The 12,937-nt window shown below is 33.4% G+C and overlaps 1 protein-coding gene across 2 annotated transcripts in view; it reads left to right on the top strand.

The window, feature by feature from the left end:
- NET1 (neuroepithelial cell transforming 1) overlaps positions 1–11,839 on the top strand; it is a 35,992-nt gene extending 24,153 nt beyond the window's left edge. For both annotated transcript variants that reach the window (XM_016219761.2, XM_016219762.2), the window contains 9 exons: positions 4,788–4,895; positions 5,324–5,491; positions 5,869–5,931; positions 6,263–6,359; positions 6,498–6,574; positions 7,338–7,595; positions 8,043–8,213; positions 9,421–9,607; positions 9,934–11,839. In XM_016219761.2, the coding sequence (XP_016075247.1) occupies positions 4,788–4,895; positions 5,324–5,491; positions 5,869–5,931; positions 6,263–6,359; positions 6,498–6,574; positions 7,338–7,595; positions 8,043–8,213; positions 9,421–9,607; positions 9,934–10,340 (1,536 nt within the window). In that variant the 3' untranslated portion in view covers positions 10,341–11,839. The remainder of the gene's footprint in view (positions 1–4,787; positions 4,896–5,323; positions 5,492–5,868; positions 5,932–6,262; positions 6,360–6,497; positions 6,575–7,337; positions 7,596–8,042; positions 8,214–9,420; positions 9,608–9,933) is intronic.
- Positions 11,840–12,937: the final 1,098 nt, after the last annotated feature.

Below are 12,937 nucleotides of genomic sequence, written 5' to 3'. Positions count from 1 at the left end.
AATTTATATGCAAGTTTGAAATGTGTTCAGGAACTTTGGTAAAGTTTAGGAACTATGGTATGGTTAGGTTTACACATAGCATAGCATGAGTGTATGCAAACTTTACACAAAAAGAAAAAGATTTTTAATGTTACATTGCTCAATTTGGTTACATTGGTTACATTTTTGTTGCTTAAATACAGTTACTTTTTTAACTTGCTTTTATATTACCTAGTCTTAGGAACTGCTTTATGGAGTAAATAAGACTCCCCTGCAGTTAATGCTAGTAAACAAATTGCAGCTAAAATTCTATCTGACCTGGTGCTTGTTTTTATCTTTCTTTCCACATCTAATAAGTTAATTGTGTACAACTTTTTTTTCTTAAGAAAGAAAAATATGTTAAAATATTTAAACCAAGGATTTATAATTTAGCTGCTACCACCTTCCTTGATTTAATGTCTGAAGTCACTGTGGTTTTTAAAAATCTTTATAAACATATATCAAAAAACTCATGATTTTATGCCATTTTATTTAATTTGACAGTTGATTTAATATTATAGGTATTCCATTTATACTGTATACTATAGTATATATAACATAATGTTCCTGTATTTCATTGACTGTATATACTTATCTTGATTGTGGTGATGGTTTTGTAGCTATATACATATATCAAAACATTAATTATATATTTCAAATATATGCAGTTTATTGAATATTCAGTAAAGCTGTGTATTGTACATACATATACCTTTTGGTAGTTAAAATAGCTGCCATTTTTAGGAATTATGCTTTCATTTGGTGTGGTTAACTTTGGTTTTTGTTTTTCTGTTTGTTTGGGTTTTGCTTATATGTTTCAGTTCTCTCAAAATATCTAAGCATTTTCTTTGATTTGAGCAAGTCATACATGGTCATCGTTGTAAATACTGAAACTGGTCATCTTTTGGACCATAAAAAACTAGTCTTTTTTGTTTGGTATCAGACACTAACTAGCCATGTTTCTGACATACCTTTATTCCAAAGATTAAAAATATCAGGAACATTGTCAGGTTTTTAGTGCTAGCAACACATCCTTAAATAAATAATTAAATTTGACTATTTCAATTAAGAAGTAGAAAGGGAAGAAATCCTATGTGCACTTAACTCATTTTTATCTTTTTATAAGTAACTTTTTTTCCATTCTTCTTAAAGTTCTTGCCAGATAGAGGAGAAATTATCCAGTAACCCAAACAAATGAACCCAAACACATACTGTTTTTATTTAGTGTCTTGATTTCGTTGACTGTAGAAGAGACCCTCTGAAGTATATCCTCTTACATGACACCATTAGTAGAAGAAACCTTTTTATTTAAAAAAAACTGAGTTTACAACAGAAGTTTTCCATGTTGTTGCTTTCATGTGCAAGGTACATCCCAGTAAGACTTTAAATTGATCTTAACGATTTTCTGTTTATATATAGATACCCAGAGAACTCAGTCTCAAAGCAGAGTCCTCATAAAAATGCATGTGATTGCCTAGCTAAACTAGGTAGTCTAGTTAAAAGCTAACCTAAATAAACAACATAAATTTATGTAACAGGGTGTTGAATGTTTTTCCCATCTAAGTGAACTTTTGCCCTGGTGAAAGGTCGCCTGTGATAGAAAGTTCCTTGAGCATGTAAAACTTCTTGGTATTCTTTCTTTGTTCCTATAGATTTTTTCAGATTGTCTTTCGAGGAGACTGTATAGTTTCAATATCTGTACCCGTTCTTTAAACTTCTTGTATTCACCATAGTGCTGTTAACAGCACTCCAAAAAATAAAAAATAAACAGCAGCAACGAAACCATTATGTAAGCCTTAATTTGGGTGATGGTAAGATAGGTAGACTCCTGCCCCCCTCTTCCTTCCTCACCTTCAAACACTGTACTTGCATCCTGTGTATACAGAGGGTCAGATGTAGGTTTGATACCAGTTCTCGAAAAACTTTGTCTTCAAAATATGTTATGCGACAGTGAGGTTGTTTAGGTTCTTAATAACCAAACCAAGATAACTAAAATGGTTCATCCAACCTCTAAAGAAAACTACTTCTAGTTGTAGCTCACATGAGTGAAATCCTAACCTGTATTTTAAAAGACAAATTTTTGTCCCGATCCTATGGGTTACTCATGAATGCCTAATCAATCTGCTTCACTTTTCCACAAAAGTTTTCTGTATTATATTTTTTCAGATAGTGTATATTTCCTGACGTTAGTAGTGAACCATAATTCAGTATTATGTCTTCACATTTCAATCCACTTTTCAAGTTATTCATTAAAATTTTTCATACTTTTGAAATATGTGCTTAATGTTTGTGTTGTGTCTGCCAAACACTCTTAACATAGTCTTTTTAGTAAGGCAGGAAAGTTACTGTTGGATCCTCCAAAGTATGTGTGAAAAGTACAAAGGTGTCGTACCACTACCCCCTCCCCACATTTCCTGATTTAGTACCATACTTTCTTACCACCAAGACATTTTAAATCTCATGCTGTACCGACTGAGCTAGCTAGGCACTCTTACCAAGACATTTTAGATTAGATAAACTCTTATGACTAACATATCCTTTGTGAAGAAGTGAGATTATAGATAGGTTTCTAAAGGACTGTGGAACATATTTAACCACCAAATACTGCTTAGCATAATAACCTGCCACCCCAAAAAGACTGTATAAACAAAATCCACAATAGTTTCAAAAAGATATTTTTGATATATTTACATTTAATTATCTAAATTCTGTAATTTTAATTATCACATAATTTTGAGTTACCAGGAAAACAATAGTTGTACAGTAACTGATCCTATAAAGAATTTTTATCGTTAATTTGATTTTATGTAATAAAATAAGATACCAAGTATTCTTTTCCTCCCAGCTAAACTAACTTTTCCTTTCAAATTCAGTGGGAATCGTAGACTTTCCATAGACTTTTAAATTGAAATTAAATATTTTGTGATTTACGAGGAAGTCAGATTTGTTATGTTTCAAACAAGGATGAGGAATTAACCTCTTTCCAAAAAGTGGAACAGAACTTCTAACAACTGCTTTGTTTCTAGTTAATGTTGGCATATCTTACTTTGTGAGATAATTATATCTCCATTCAAACAGAAGACTCTTTGTACTGTCTTTACTAAATAGAAAGGAATGCCTTATGCTAGACCTTCTGCCCATGCATGTGTCACTTCAGTCTTGCACAGATGTATATTGTAAAGGCATTCACACATGCCCTCAGCCACACAGTGTGTCATTTTACTACATATCTTGAAGGTTTCTTTTTCAGTTTATTTAACATTTGCACATTAGTGGCTTTATAGACAAAGTTTTACTTTGGAGTTACTTATTTTGGTGAGGAGGGTTGGCCTACAGCTCCACCTTAAGTCCTTCAAAGGCCTGAATCGATTATCTACAAAGTCTCCTTACTTTAGTAGGTGTCGTTCGTGTATTATATATACACCTTTAGGAGCTTTAATAAGTTTAATTATTTCTTTGACTATTTGAATCATTTAAGTTTCTTTCCAGAGAATTTTAACTCCTTCTGCCACTATATTCTTAAATTACCTTAAGGAGATTATTTTACTCCATTTCCACAGCCCTTTTTTTATGACTTCAGTCATATCAGAGAATTTTTAGAAAAAATGTTTCATCTGTCATTTTTAAATGGTAGTTTTTATTTTCAAGGGGTAATTTTAATATAAAATTTTAATTATATAACCTCAATACTCATCAAAATTATTTTGTCAAGTATGCCACAGTTGTCAAAGGCATCAAATACAAACAAATAATTATATTCCATAGACATAAAGGATTGGCCTGTTTTATGATCTGGCCTTCTTTATTTCAATAGCTGTATGAGTCACCTGATGGTATGCCTCCATTTGCCTAGCATTAAAATTAGAATAATGAATTTTGTAAACTTTTGAGATCCTTGAATAAGTGATGTGTTTGCTATATAATGTTATTTTTAAAACAATACATGTACAAAAATAACTTTCTCCTGAATATGTATATATTTTTTCTTTAAGTTAATAAATTAAGAGAGGATCTACTTACTATATAAATCCCAACATTTATATAGTAAGTGGAAATATTTCTAAGAAAAAATAGTAGTAATAGCTAAAACTTAGTATGTTCCAAGCACTATTCTGAGCCCTTTAAACATATCTTATTTAATCTTCATAACAACTTTAAAGAGAAGTTCTAATACTAAGCTCATTTTACAGATGAGAAAACTGAGGCCCAGGATGCTGCCTAACAAGTGCTAGAACCAGGATTTAGGCCCAGTCAGTCTTATTCCAGAGCCCGAATGCTCTCTTAACCACTGTCCCCTGCCTCTGCTTGAACACCTCCTATGTATGACCCATTCCAGTGTCAGACATGTTCATTTAAAAGCTATTTTCTAAATGAAGTATTTGAGAATGAAATGATACAAAGTCTTGAATTTGCTTTAAAATATTCCAGTAGGAGCAGACATGAAACAAATTGTTCCACGAAAAACTGTTGAAGTTGAGTGATAAATACATGGGATCCATTGTGCTATTCTCCACTTCTGTATATGTTTGAGATTTTTCATAATACTGTGTTTTTTTTAAAAGATAACATCTATATTAAACTAAAAGTCTATAGGGTTTTAGAATCTAATTTCTTTGTTTTAATTTTAGTTTTTCTTCTGTTTAGTATTTGTTATGTTCTCAGTGATAATTCAGATATTTGACTCGCCTTTCTTACACCATTTATTTTTTAATTACTGCTACTCATTAGTGATCTTAGTGTTTTAACATAATCTGTATTTGTTTTTGCAGGAACCAAGTAATAAAAGAGTTCGACCTCTAGCTCGGGTCACATCCTTGGCAAATTTAATCTCTCCTGTAAGAAATGGAGCAGTCAGACGTTTTGGTCAAACAATACAGGTCAGTGGTGGGGGGAATAGAGAGCAAGTAATGTAGCGAAGGAGACATTTTATAGAAGCCTCAGATCTGTATTTTTCTTTGAGTTGTACAAACAGGTTTACACTATTATACTTAAACATAAATTTTCTTTTTGGAATATGCTGGTAACAAATATTGTTGCCAGAACATATTTATATAACCTCATTGTATTAGTTTGTATCTTATACCAAAGCATAGTTTTAGGTAGTTTTTATTCCCAAAAAGTAATTTTGGCTGATAAATACTTTAAAGTGATAGATTGAAACTTGGATCAATGGTTGTTTTATGCATTGAGAAATTCTCAGAACTTTGGTTTTAATTTTTCTTTCTATTTTTTTAAGAAAAATGAGTAATTACTGGATCGGCCAGATCTTTTCTGTTTTATTCACCTGTTCGTTTTTTTCTTCAAGTCATTTACCCTTCGTGGTGACAACAGATCTCCAGCTTCTGCCCAGAAATTATCGAGCAGATCAACAGTCCCAACACCTGCCAAAAGGAGAAGTAGTGTACTGTGGTCAGAGATGTTAGACGTCAATATGAAGGAGTCTTTAACTACCAAAGAAATCAAACGTCAAGAGGTATGCTGGCATTCAATAGACTGTACTTATTATATTTTTAAAAAGAGTCCCTGTTTTTAAAATGTGTTTTGCAGGAAGAATAGCAATTAATGCCTGTGGCAAAATCAACTTGCATTTTTGTATTTGAGCAGCAATTCATAATGCATGCTGAGCAGCACTTTTTGATGGGTGGTGGTCATCAAACTTAACAACTCTTAAGGAGAGGGTAAAATTATAAAACATGGAAACCTCTTATTTGCGATTCCATTCTGAATTACAGATTTCAGACTGAGTCACTTTAAAAAGCACTGTTCAAAACATCAGTAAATATTAATTGTATATAATTTTTCTTTCTCAAAGAAAGGAATAACCTATGATGTTTGCTGGACTTTTTTTAGGCAATATATGAAATGTCTCGAGGTGAACAGGATTTAATTGAAGATCTCAAGCTTGCAAGAAAGGTCAGTAAATAACTTTTTTATTACATGCCCTAGTTTTTAAAAATTATATTTCACAAATTCTAAAGGATAGTTTTCTTAACCTTTAGAAGAAGAAAAGTAGAAAATATGTACTGGTGAATACTTTTTTTAGATGAGATTTATTAGACACATCCCTTCAGATATGACTGTCATTAAGAGAGCATACTTAGGGGTTAATATATACCTTAATTTCTTTTATGTGTAACGAATAGAATCCACGCTAGCTTTTATATAGTTAGTCATTTAAGTACAGATCTCTCATTGTGTTTTATTTGCTTGATCTTTGTGTGACACATTTCTTCCCCTCTGATAGGCCTACCATGACCCCATGTTAAAGTTGTCTATTATGTCAGAAGAGGAGCTAACACAAATATTTGGTGATTTGGATGCTTACATACCTCTGCATGAAGGTAAAATATGCTACTTAATTTTCATTAGTATCTGAATAGTATTAACACAAGTAATTTTAAGTCTAAACTACTAATTTAATGTTGAATTATTTTTAAAATAAATTTATTATTGGTATTTCTGCTTTTTTTACACTTTAGATTTGTTGGCAAGATTAGGAGAAGCAACTAAACCTGATGGAACAGTAGAGCAGATTGGTGACATTCTTGTGAACTGGGTATGTAGTGAGTTGTTTGCTTCAGATAGTTTTTTACAGATTTGCCATACTTGTCATTTTTTATGAATATCAGATTGATTTGATCCAGTAACTAGATTCTAAGAACAGATAAGTCATTAAAACTGAACCAAATGTAGCTGTAAGAAGTTATAGTTTCTGTTTAAAAAAATACTTCATGAATGATACAGTTATATATATGTGTGTGTGTGTGTATGTATCATTCATGAAGTATTTTTTTATGCATATATATATATATATATATATATATGCTCCTCCTTGGACAAAATCCCCACAGTATATACCGTTATCTTTTTTATTCTTTTGCTTAACATTTGTGTGCCTGCCAGATGTTAGGCACTGTTCTAGGAGGAATCACAGGAAATTTAGTGATGAAAGACAGTTTCTACATTTAAAATCTAGTGAAAGAATATCTGTCAAGTATATAGACAGTCTTGGGGTTGGTGACAAATGTGCCAGAGGAACACTCAGGTGTCCTGGGATTACAGATTAGTATTTAACTGAGATTGGGGGAAGTCATGAGTCTTTGGTTGGATTTATCCAAATTAGGGAAATTGGAATAGGGCTTTCTGGTGTCAACCCAGAACACTATCCTACCCCCATTGTCACCTGCAGGAAAAATTTCACAGCTTGTTAAAACTTTCAAGAATAGCTGTGGTTTTTATGTTTCTTGTTCACAGACTTACTAATGGACTTAATCGTAACAGAAACTTATCATACTTCTTTTTCTCTTATTACTCTTTAGTTGCCAGGCTTGAATGCCTACAAAGGCTATTGTAGTAACCAGCTGGCAGCCAAAGCTCTTCTTGATCAAAAGAAACAAGATCCAAGAGTCCAAGACTTTCTCCAGCGATGTCTTGAGTCTCCCTTCAGTCGAAAACTAGATCTTTGGAGCTTCCTAGATATTCCTCGAAGTCGCCTAGTCAAATACCCTTTACTGTTAAAAGAAATTCTTAGACACACTCCAAAAGACCACCCTGATGTTCAGCTTCTGGAAGAAGCTGTAAGTAGTTAAATACATGACTCTTATGTTTTGCAAGTTTATATATTAGCTTGCCTTAGAAAGGTTTACAATGATACTCTCAAATTTTATGCATGTCGAATCAGCATAGTGAAGTGATCTGTTGTTTTAAGTACCCAATATGGTAGTGCACTGAGCACTCAACAAAATGAGATGTAATGCATTTTATATTTTAATCACAAGACTGGGTTTTAATCTCATCTCTTTCAGTAGATAGCTATGTGACTTTGGGCAAATCACCCAATTTGGCTGAGGCTTTTTTTTTTTTTTTTTTTTTTTTTCATATGTAGAATGAAGGAACTGACTGAACTTACTGATTTTCTAGAGTCCCTTCAGGATTTAAAATTTTGATAAGACATTTTAGCCCTATAAGGGAACAGGTTAAGTTAATAGGCAAAAATGCTCCATCAGTGTTTTGATAATTTTTAGGTGCTGATAATACAAGGCGTTCTCTCTGATATCAACTTGAAGAAAGGCGAATCCGAATGCCAATATTACATTGACAAACTGGAGTATCTGGATGAAAAGCAGAAGGACCCTAGAATTGAGGCGAGCAAAGTATTGCTTTGTCATGGGGAACTGAAGAACAAAAATGGACATGTGAGTATATTTGAATGCTGATGTGAAGTGAGCTATTACTTTTCCCCTCCCTATTTAAATTTTCCACAAAAATCACGAAGCAGGTTTGTTGGGAGGTTTTTTTGGTTTGTTTTATGTTTTGTTTTCTTTTTAATTTTTAATTTATTGTGGTGACAGTGGTTAATACATCATATAGGTTTCAGGTGTGGGTTTCTGTGTTACACGATCTGTGTATTGCCCGAGTGCCCACCACCCAATCTTATCTTCTGTCACCGTATGTTAGGATCCCCTTGATCCTCCATCCCCTTCCCTCTGTCAGCCACCACACTTGAAGCAGGTTTGTAAAATAAATTTAGCACATAATGAAAGAAGGTTACTGGTTTTTATGTTTATTAGCTTTGATAAAGTAGACATGATTTCTGTTGTTACAGAATGACTTAAATGCCTTTGTGGAGAATCAATAATACTTTATTTTTTAGTTTTGAAGCATAAGTGGTCAACTTGTTTGGCTAGGGAAGTCTTTCTGAATAAGTTATTAGTTTCATAATATGTGATAAAAAAGAATATTTTTAAAAATTTTATGGAGTTTTTAGTGATGGAAGTCATTCTTAGTTCTACTAAACAAATTTCTGCAGCAGATTGAAAACAAACTTATTTTTAAAATAATTACAAAAGTACCAGCTAGAACTAAGTATAAGCATGGATAGTATTTTTGTTTCATGAAGTGCTTTTCAGAAGCTCAATTTGTAAGTTAAGGTTCTTTTTGGAAAAAGTTGAAGTCTGACATCTCTGATTTCTATCTTGAGGCCTAATTGTTTAAAAGGCTTACATTTGTGTGTAACAAAACAGAACCATTAACATTTTTACCAGCTTGCATTTTTTTAATCTTCACTTTGTTAGAAAACTGTGGTATACAGTACTGGTATTTCTAGTCATGTTACTGCTGATAATCAAGTCTTTGTGGGGAGTAGCATCTACTTAGCTGCTGCTTAATCTAATGTTACACACCTATTTAAAAATGTTTTATATAGTCTGAGATTAGAAACACTCTCCATGTAGAACATGCGCAGCCTTGAAATCACTGTCTTTATGCAGTCATTTGTAAGGGTATCTTAGTAAATTAATGTGATGAAATTAATGTCAAATCAAATTATTTTAACAATAAATTTCAATCACCTACAGCCACAAAGTATCATACTTAGGAAGCATTTGTTTCCCATTTCTTCAGAAACTTTACATTTTCCTGTTTCAAGACATCTTGGTCTTGACCCGGCCTGTTACACGAAATGAGCGTCACTCTTACCAGGTTTACCGGCAGCCTATCCCAGTCCAAGAGCTGGTCTTGGAAGACCTGCAGGATGGAGATGTGAGAATGGGAGGGTCCTTTCGAGGCGCTTTCAGCAACTCAGATAAAGGTAAAAGTACTAGTTTAAAAAGAGTTTAAATAAACTCAGAACTTAAATATTTTAAGTTCATTTTAATCTTTAAGAATTCTCTTTCTATACAAAAAATTAAAAATGAAATGGGTTGCATTGTCCTATGCATTACACTCATTGAGGTGTTAAGTGCTTTGCTGCTCTAACACAAGCCAGGTGCATAAGTCAGGTATAGACTTTATTTCATATATCTACCTAATTGATCTGCATGTTATATAAATAACCAGCATCCTTATTAAAATAGTGTGACCACTTTATCTAGAATAAACTTTTTATTTAAGTCTGCTTTTTTTTTATTTCTCTAGCTAAAAATATCTTTAGAGTTCGCTTCCAAGATCCTTCTCCTGGCCAGTCACACACTCTACAAGCAAATGACGTGTTCCACAAACAGCAGTGGTTCAACTGTATTCGCACTGCTATCGCCCCTTTCCAACAGGCCGCTAGTTCACCCGAGCTGCAGGGTTTGCCAGAGCTCCATGAGGAGTATGAAGAGAACAACCCCTCTGCTGGGAACGTCAGGGCCCAGAGAAGGGCATCCACAGTGTCGAGTGTGACTCAGGTCGAAGCTGATGGAGACACTTCAGAATGTGGCTCCCTGGTGCACACAGCAGACAACATTAAGAGTGTCAAAGGGCATCGAACACAATCTGGCTTCCGAAAAGCAAGGGACAAAGCCCAGTTCAGTGGCAAACGGAAAGAGACTTTGGTATAAAGTGTGTTAACTGGAGGAGGAACTGTTTATTTATAAATGTGTACAGTTTGTTTTTTCTTGTAATGTGAGCATGGGAGCATTGCAGGGTTACTTAATACCAGTCTTAACATTTTCTATGTTTCTGGTTGGTTTTGGTGGTTGTTCCCTTTTTTTTTTTTTTTTTTAAGGCAGCTAAAGTTATATATATATATACAGATTACTGTAAACTGCAATCTACACACACCACTCCACCCCAACCCCCTGCCCAGGTTTTTCTCAGATTTAGAACATTCAAGCCTGGTATTTTTTTTTTTTTTAATCAAATGAAATATATATGAAATGGGTTTTCTCTTCATTCTGTATTCATCATGACTTTTCAATACCACCAATTGTGATATTTACAGTATTTGCCAAAACTTAAAATTTTGCAAATACTGGGATTATACCAGTGTTTCTTTGATAACCTCTATGTGCAGAATTTGAAATTTCAACTTTGGCACCTAAAATTTACATGGAATACATGTAATATTTCAGAATTTACATTGAAATATAAGTTCCTTGGAAAACAAACCATAAAACTTAATAGGTTTTTGATTTTATCAACTGGAATGCTTTATATTAGTTTGTTTTTCACTGCACATTCCTCATTTTTCATTCATTTAACCCCCCATTATTTAATTTTTTTATTTTAGTTTTTAGTATTTGCTTTTATTTTTTTACTTTGATGCCTTTTCAAATTGGCATGTCTTTAAAATATTTTCCTTCCTTGATTAAAAAATGTGTGTGTGTATTATATATATATAAATATATGTACTTTTATATTAACTTTACCAAGTGAAACCAAGCCATACTGTGTTTGAGCCAATTAAGAAAATTGCCATTTTTAAACTCTAGGATTTTGGGGTGATGAACACACATGAACTTAGTATATTGTGGACTATTGAATGAAAAACCACCTTAAGGATTTTGTTGAAAGTTTTAGTGTTGTCTGAGAAGCAAGAAGGAAGGCAGTTGACTGGTAATAAGTTTTTTAAAAAGGGGGGGAAAAGAGAGTAGTTTTGTCTTAAGGGAAAACTGTCTGGTTGTGCCAGAATATGAAAGGAGATAGTAAAAGCTAAACTTGAGGGTGTGTAGTAAGTTGTAGAAGGCTTGGGGGAAGTGGACTTTATTTGCCTGGTTTTACAATGCCTGCAAATAATGGGTTTGAAAAGACAATGAAATATGTTGAAATTTTGACCATATTAGATCAATTTCGGTGGATTTATTCATAAAAGGAAAAAAAGACTGATTAATCTTTTACTGTAAAGTGTTTTTGTTCAAATGAGATCCTAGTCTTTAAGGGGGTACTAAAAGCCCTATGTCATGGCAGATTTATGGTGATCATTTCAAGTAAGTGTTGGCTATTTATGTGAACTATATTTGGCCAGTGGAAGTGAAAATTGAAAAAGACTGTAAATAGGTCAATCCAAATGATTTCTATGTATAAATGAATTATACAATTAAAAAAAGCACACACACAATCACCCTTAAAGGTTTCTTGGCTTGTAAATGTTTGGGGGACATTTGCCATAATATGTTGGTATGACAAAGGAGGTAATGGCAGACCTCACAGAAGTTTTAAAAAATTATACATACTTAAACTTTTGCAATTCACTGATGAGTAAGGGAAAGCTTCAGTTAGGTCATTTTATGCATCTTATTAAGCCATTTAGGATGCAGTATAATCCGAAACAGCAATTGGACGAGAGACAGCGGAATATCTGGCCACTTTGTGGATATGACAGTAAGGCTAATAGCAAGGCATCCTGATGAATTGGATTAATTTCAGATTGGAATTTAGGTATCTCAGGTTTCTAACTATGACTTAAGAGACATATCAAACCATTGTAATATATGGACTTAACTGGATCCTTAATCAAGCAAACTCTTTTAATAAGACAGAAAATCCACTATTGACTAGATATTTAAAGTTCAATAGTTATGTTTTTCTACTTAACAGTAGTACTCTGATTACAGTACATTTAGAGACAAATTCTGAAATATTTATTGATAAAATTATATGATGTCTGGGATTTCCTTCAAAATTACGGGGCAGGAAAATGGTTGGAGGTGAAAGTGAAGCAAGATTGGCCATAGCTGAGAATTGCTGAAACTGGATGAGAGATTCTGAGAATTCATTATTGTCTTTGTATATCTTTTTGTATATAATTGAAATTTTTCACTAAAGGGAACGAACTTAAGGAATTGCAGGTATCTAGTAAGTTTCCAACTCCTCAACCTCTTAACCCCCTCCAAGCCCCAGCCTTCGCTATCTACCATCTCACAGAAACAAACCTTTTGCCTAAATTCCACACTCATATCCTCTTTGTTACAGTTTCGCAATGGTGTTAGACCAGTCTCAACTCTGGTTTAATTCACATGTCCCTTTCCTCCTCTACTTTTCTTTTCCCTGTGTCTCCCTCCTACCACTACTTGTTTTCTTTGCCTACCCCTTTTTCTCAGACACACAAACATGGAACCACAACTGTATAAGATAAGGCAATGAGAGGTATGTTTCCCGTTCACCCAGTGAAGCAACTCCATGAAACCAACCCTGAGAATTTCCAGCAAGGGCCAGA

The sequence above is a fragment of the Miniopterus natalensis genome, chromosome 1 (assembly GCF_054644295.1).
Source record: "Miniopterus natalensis isolate mMinNat1 chromosome 1, mMinNat1.hap1, whole genome shotgun sequence".
NCBI classification, from domain to species: Eukaryota; Metazoa; Chordata; class Mammalia; order Chiroptera; family Miniopteridae; genus Miniopterus; species Miniopterus natalensis.
This window is presented reverse-complemented; position numbering and strand designations above follow the sequence as displayed.